The 6,943-nt window shown below is 52.3% G+C and overlaps 1 protein-coding gene across 1 annotated transcript; it reads right to left on the minus strand.

Annotated features, from left to right (window-relative positions):
• Positions 1-498: 498 nt before the first annotated feature.
• Positions 499-5,556, minus strand: LOC113222846 (melanoma-associated antigen B17). Its single transcript, XM_026452437.1, has 2 exons — positions 5,265-5,556; positions 499-2,714 (listed from the first exon to the last, which is right to left on the minus strand). The coding sequence occupies exon 2, from the start codon at positions 2,663-2,665 to the stop codon at positions 1,655-1,657; it is 1,011 nt and encodes a 336-aa protein (XP_026308222.1). The 5' UTR covers positions 2,666-2,714; positions 5,265-5,556; the 3' UTR covers positions 499-1,654.
• Between the last annotated feature and the right edge of the window lie 1,387 nt (positions 5,557-6,943).

The following is a 6,943-nucleotide window of genomic DNA, read 5'->3' on the forward strand; positions in this document are numbered from 1 at the left end:
TTAAACAGCAATAGTAATAAAAACTATCCTTGTCTTGTCCTCGTTTTAATAGGGATGTTGCTAGCATTTTCTCATAAATCATAATGCCAACTCCTTGGATATATTTCATTATGATAAGAAAGTAAATTCATTAATTCTTATTTTATTTATTTATTTATTTATTGAAACAGAGTCTTGTTCTGTCGCCCAGGCTGGAATGCAGTGGTGTGATCTCAGCTCACTGCAGGTTCTGCCTCCCCAATTCAAGTGATTCTCGTGCCTCAGCCACTCAAGTAGCTGGGATTACTCTCTATCGACAGTGAAGATTTTTGTGTATTAACTCTCTCATTCCCCTGATGCAGGCTAACTTGAAATGCCCTCCTACTGACGGACTGGCAGTGTCCCAAGTTCCCAGCCTGCCCTGTCCCAGGGCATTTATAGTAGGGGAGGGCAATGGGGGGAGGACCCTATCTTGAATCTCCTCCCTCCTCTCCAGTCCCTTGATTGCCCCTTAGGTATTCCAATGTGTCTCCTCCGCCCCGCCCCGCAACCCCACCGTGTTCCTAATAGGAGAGCTGCTCTTGGATTCTAAAATATCATTGTGAGGGGCTGAGTCTTCTTTGTCTGTGCTTTCCCAGAACTAGCATGAAGACTCTCAAAGAGCAGATGTTCAATTCATGTTTGGTGAATGACATAATTCGGATGTTTGTCCCCTCCAAATGTCATGTTGAGATGTAATTCCCAGTGTTGGAGGTGGGGCCTGGTGGGAGGTGTTTGGACCATTAAGAAGGGTCCCTCATGGCATGGTGGTGCCCTGGCCATAGTGAGTGACTTCTCACAAGATCTGGTCATTTGAAAGCCTGTGGCACCTCCCATACCCGCTCTGCTTGGCTGTCTTCCGCCCACTGTTGCCACGTGACATGCCTGCACCTTCTTCCCCTCCTGGCATGAGAAAAAGCTCCCCAAGGCCTCCCCAGAAGCAGTTGCTGGTGCCATGCTCATACAGCCTGGTGAACCGTGAGCGAAGTCAACCTCTTTTCTTTGGAAATTACCCAGTCTCAGGTATGCCTTTAGAGCAACACAAGAACTGCCTAGCACAAGGAACAAAAGAGCCAGTGAACAAGTGTTCTCCTTTATGATGATTTAATTTCTCCAACATTCTTGAATACACATAGCAACTGTGAGTATATAGCTTTTTATTTGATCACAACAAAAGACTTAAAGAAATAAGATTTTTAAATGTCAAAGGTTGCCAATCAAGTGACACTTTTTCCCCCCATCTTCTAATCCCAACTGATGCAGTGTTTGGTTGTTTCACAGTTTAAAGCCAATCCCTATTCCATTGCTATTTCTTCTTGCGTTAGATCACAATCTAATTAGTAAAAATTTCCAATTCGTTTTACAAAATACAAGAACATCACTCTTCAATGTGATAAACAGCAATAATTTTGTGAGGCACCTAATTCGTGAACTTAGATTCTGCTTCAAAGTCAATCTCTTTCAAAGGAACACACGGTAGACACAGAAGAAAAAGAGGGAATCTACAAGTGGCTTGCAAATAACCAGAACACGAGAAAGACACATCTTGGGCTCTCTCTAGCCCCGCCTCACCCCCAAATGCTGAGATGGTGGACAGCCCTTTTCAATCTCTTAGTGAGGATTGCCTGAGACTTCACTACGGCTGAGAGGACCTGCTAGCCCTGGCCCTGGCGCTAGCCCTGGCTGCTGCTCTGGCTCTGGCTTGTTCTTCCTCCTCTCTCAGAGCCTCCTCATACTGGGACTTGTAGGTACTGGCAACGGTATCATTGAGCTTGGCCACAAACTCCAGGACTTTCATTTTGCTGGTTTCAGCATGGGCCCTGGGACCCCACAGGAACTCACAGCGTGGAGGATCACTGCTGGGCACCTGCCGGTACTCCAGGTACCCCTCTCGCACCAAATCTTTGGTGACAAGCTCCTGGGGCTCCCCATAGATGAAGTGCTTCCTACCCTTATACATCCCCAATGCATTCAGGCATTCCCACATCTCTTCCTCAGTGGCACGGTTGCCATGCATGAAGATGGTGCTCAGGAGAACCATCAGGAGGCCGCTCTGGGGAAAACCCCCGTCATCGCCCAAGCTTCCTTGATTGGGAAAGTCCAGCTTGCTGACAAGCACATAGGACTGACGGCTGGGGTCCATTTCCTTCAGGTAGAGGCCAAAGACCACCTCTATGTTCTCCGCGCTTCTCCGGAGGATCTCAGGGAAGTGCTGCTTGTACGTTCTGTTGATAACCTTCAGCATGGCTTCTCTTGTAATGGGCTCTTTCCTTACATACTTGTTGAGCAGGAACTGCACCAATTCGCCCGTCTTCCTGTTCAGTAGATCTCTTCCGGTGCTCTCAGAGGAGGACGGGCCATGGGAGGAGTTGGGACTTTCCCCCTTTTGGCCCTTGGCGCCTTCATCAGAACTTGTGAGTGACACAGCTGCAGCAGGAGAGCTGGGGTAGCTGGCTCTCTGGGACTCCCGAGGAATGCCTGCAGCGGGGAAGCTCTGGGGAGCACTCTGGCATGCAGGAGAGGAGGAGGATGGCAGCTTTTCCTTCTCTGCTGCGGTGGCTTGAGCACCCGTGAGACATCGGTCTTCACCTCGAGCCTGGCGGCGTTTTTCACGGGCACGGCGCTTACTCTCCTGACCGCGAGGCATGATGGCTGTGCTCAGGGGCAGCAGGCAAGAGGGTGCAGGAGGTGGGCACCTGGAGCAGGAGGAACAGAGGGCGTGAGTCCCTCAGTGGGGAGATATCACCTTAAGGAGGCCCCCATACAGGTGCCCTTGAGGACCCTGCTCCACAGCCCCACCTGGCTCCTGTTCTCCAGGGCAGCCTGTCCCCTGGGGAAGAAGTTACAGTGCTCCTTGCCCTGCAGCTTGCCAGCCCTGCCTGGGACCAAGATCCTCACTTCTCTGTTTCCTCTGAGGGGAAACTGAGGCATCTGGGCTTGACATCCCTGTCTGGGGCCTCAAACCTCTGACATAGGGAGGGATCCTGAGGTCCTCTTACTAATTTGGGGCCAGTGGCTCCACACTCCTCAGGGTCCTCACTATCTGAGGCCCTTCCCTTCAGGTCAAGGCCCTCACCTTCCTGAGACCCCGCCCCCACCCCAAGGGGAAAGAAAGCATGAGTCCCCTCCAGCCACCCCTGTTCATGGCCTTTTTGGACTGGTAGCAGGGTCTGGACTCTCAGAGCCTCTGATGTTCTGGGTTCGGTGGCCCTGTTAGTCCTCACTTAGGCAGGATATGGGACATGTCCCTCAGCCCACCAGATTCCTCCAGCCTCAGCCCCAGGCCCTGTCCACCCTGAGCCCCCATGGGCTAGAAGTGAGGGGCCCTGTATTCGACTCCCTCTCCCGGGGTTTCCCAGGCCTGAGAGGGAAGCCAGACTTTGTGGTGCTCCCAGATCCAGGTGAGTGCTCTCCTCAGCCTTCACTCAGAGTCTTAACCCTGACTCCCATCACTACCTGGAAAACACTCCTGTCTTAACCTGAGACTCATTCCCTCATACCAGCCCCTCCACTCTGAAATACCCCTAGGAAGTAGTGACGGTCACCTCAGCTGGCCACAGATTGCTCATCATTTCCCAAGACTGGGAGCAGCGGAGATTTTCTGTGTTGGCCCCACCGTTACACATGGGTGGTCCCCTCGGTCCTCGGGGTCCTCACCTTGACTCCTGGCAACAGCTTAACAACCTCCAGCAGCTGTCTTGAGGCTGTCCCTTTTACCCAGGCTCTTCACCTCCCTGAGATGCCCTGGGAGGAAATGCCACTCACCACGCCAACGTGCCTGGGTCTCCCAGGGGTGACGGTAGGGGTGGTGCTCTATGTGGTCTACTTCTCCCTGGGCGGAGCTCCCTCTTCTCATTCAGTGTTCTCCCCTTGGCTCCCACCAGGGACTAAGTCCCCCTTCCTATCCCGCCATGAATGGGGCCTCGCCCATTGGTGCAGAAGAGCCACTTCTCTGAGACACCACCCCAACCCCTTCAGGACACCAGGGATCACCACATGCTAATGGCTCTGCCCATGGTTTCCCAGGGCGTACAGCATTGCTGAGACTTTATGTCGTCTCCTGTGTTTTGGAGTGGTCATTTTCCTCCCTCCTCATGCAGGATTTTTTTTTTTTTACCTTCACTCCCCACAGAGCCTGGGACTCCTTTCTCTGCTGACCTGGGGCAGCCAGTCTTGCAACCAAAGCCCTCCTCTGCTGAAACCCTCTGTGCAGCCCTGTCTACTGAGGGCTCAGGATCTTCACCTTGCTACTTGACCAGTCCTGGGATTCCATCCTCAGCTCATCACAGGCAGCACCCTTCACAGCAAGGTCCTTGCTTCAATGGGACCCCAGATTTGTACATTCAGGGTAAGCCACATCCTCTCAAGGCTGTTTAGGGCCTTCAAGGCGTGACAGCTGGGGTGGGACTCTAGGGGACCCCACTCCTCTACCTCAGGGTTCTGAACTTGGCTCAGCGTGGGACCTCCAACTCTTGGGGACACGACTCAGGTTGCTTCACTGACCTAAGTCAGCCAGGTCCAAGCCCAAGCTCTCACATCCCAAAGCTGCTAAAGGGAAAAGTCAGGGCATTCCCCGTCTGGCTATGTCTGCACGGGGTCTCCCAGAGCTGACAACAGGGCAACAGAAACCTGGCTCTCGGGCTCTCCCTGGCTCTCCTGCTTTTTTCTTTTTTCTTTTTTTTCTTTGTGACAGACACGGGTCTCTCTCTGTCGTCAGGCTCATGGCGTGACCATGGCTCACTGCAGCTTCGATCTGCTAGGCTCACGCGATCCTCCCGCCTCAGCCTCCCGAGCCGCTGGGACCACAGGCGCCGGCCACCATGTCCCGCTAGTTTTTGTTCTTTTCTTTTTTGGAGAAAGAGGGTCTTGCTTTGTTGCTCAGGCTGGTCTGGAACTGCTGGGCTAAGATAATCCTCCCGCCTCAGCTTCCCAAAGCACCGGAATCACTGGTGTGCGCTACCACGCCCACCTCGTGGGCCTCCTGTGTTTAGGAGAGGTCTCCTCATCAGCATCAGGGACTGCATTTCGGTTAGGGCCTAGGTGTCCATCCCTCTGCAGAATCGGAGCCTCACCCTCACACCAAACCCTCCCCTCCCTGGTACCCTCTCAGAAATCAGCGCCACAGCCTGACTGGAGCCTCCCGCGGCTGAGGGAGGTGGGTGCCCGGGGGCGGAGGTTGGGGGACACAGGGTGGTCACCTTGGCTGCGTGCGGGTGGGCCTTTCAGTCCACGATCGTGGTCCTTACCTTGATACCCAACCAGTCCTGGGGTTCTGGTAGCCTGAGGTGGCGTCCCTCAGATGAAGGTCTTCACCTTCCGGCAGCTTCCCTGGCGGGCGGAAGTCGGAGTGAGCCACATCCAGCCAAGTCCCTGCGGGCTCTCCCGGGGCGGGGCTCCGCTTAGGGCCCCTTTTTGCATAGAAGTCCTCTCCAGTGTACTCAGTGTCCTCTCCGGGACTCCAGTGAGTGTCCAGTTCTCCTCCCTCAGCTGAACTGTGCTTTTGCCTTTAGACAGAGTCACTACCCTCGTTAGAGCATCTAAGCAGAAAAAAGGGGATCCTTAGCTGAGGTCTTTGTTATGGCTGACAAGATTAAGCATTTTTTTATTTCTGTTTTTATTTTTTGCTGATCACCATTCCCTTATGTCACTCAGGGTCCTCACCTTGATTCGAGTCAGTTTCTGGGGCTCCACTATGCACAGCTGGGGCTGCCCCCACCAGACCAAGATTCTCCCTTCCCTGAGACCCTCCAGGCTGAAATGACAGCCACCTAAACCTGACAGCTATTCCTGGGCATCCCAAGTCACAGGAGAGGTAAGGATGGGGTGGCAGGAGTGGGGATGGAATGGTGTGGCAGCGGCAGTGCGGGGAAGGGGGGATGTGAGTTGGTGGAGGTAAGAGTTTTTGTGTCTTCCTCTGTTCTAGTGTGGATGTGTGGTTTTCTAATTCCTCCCTGAAATTCCTCACCTTGACACCTGACTAGTCCTGGAACTTGATCCTCATGGGACTTGAGGCTACTCCCCTCTGATCAAGGTTCTCACCTTCCTGGGACTACAGAGTTGTAATCAGGATGAGCCAAATCCACCAATGACAAAGGCTGTCAACCAGGGCAGGACTCTATGGGACCCCACTGTTCTGGCTTGTTCCTTCCTTTATTCTTCATTTGGGGTCATCACCTTGGTATCTATCAGAAGCTCACAGTCCTTCTTCTACTGACCTGAGTTTGTCTTCCTGAAGTCTCTCATGCTCCTGAGAACGTTGAAGGATAATTGTGGAGATGCTCAGTCTCAGCCCTGCCTGTGGCCCTCTAAGTCTGAGAGCAGCCACAGGCTGGTCTCTGTTGGACCTCCAATATTCTGGGATGATGGCATCCTCAGCCCTCCTACATGGGGCTTCACATCTTGGTTCCAGTCTCATTAATTCAAGGCTTCCTGGGAAATGCCAAAATCCCTGCAATCTCTTTAACAGTTTTTCTTCCGCAGACTTTGTAGAGAATGGCTCCTTGCCCTGAAGTGATGAGAGATCAGGAAGCTGTAGCTCAAGGCAAGGGGCCCAGGACAAGTGGTGGGCGGTCAAAATAAAGCCAGTTGGTCTATTCCATTTCTTCACCAGCCAGACTTAGCCTCTGCTGTAACTTCAGTTCTAAGAGATTGGCTTTCTCCAAGGAATGGTAGGGCCACATGATTTTGTGAGTCCCTGATCTTTTCAGGTGATCTGACATCACATATGTAGATGATCATGTGGTCACTGAGTATTGTCTCTTTCTTTTCCTTATTCTTAGCTCTCATTTATTTTTGTATTCTTATTGCTCTGGCTAGGTATTCCAAACCAGTAGTTTGTACACAATATTTTTCTTCTTATTACTTGATATACAATTTGGAGTAGGGAGAAGAAAAGTGAATTAAGATACACAAGGTCTGTCTCAGG

Source organism: Piliocolobus tephrosceles, unplaced genomic scaffold, assembly GCF_002776525.5.
Source record: "Piliocolobus tephrosceles isolate RC106 unplaced genomic scaffold, ASM277652v3 unscaffolded_35551, whole genome shotgun sequence".
Classification (NCBI taxonomy): domain Eukaryota; kingdom Metazoa; phylum Chordata; class Mammalia; order Primates; family Cercopithecidae; genus Piliocolobus; species Piliocolobus tephrosceles.

What these genes read in the sequence shown, in the direction of transcription:
- LOC113222846 (XM_026452437.1), bottom strand. Translation starts at nt 2,665, where the DNA reads ATGCCTCGCGGTCAGGAGAGTAAGCGCCGTGCCCGTGAAAAACGCCGC.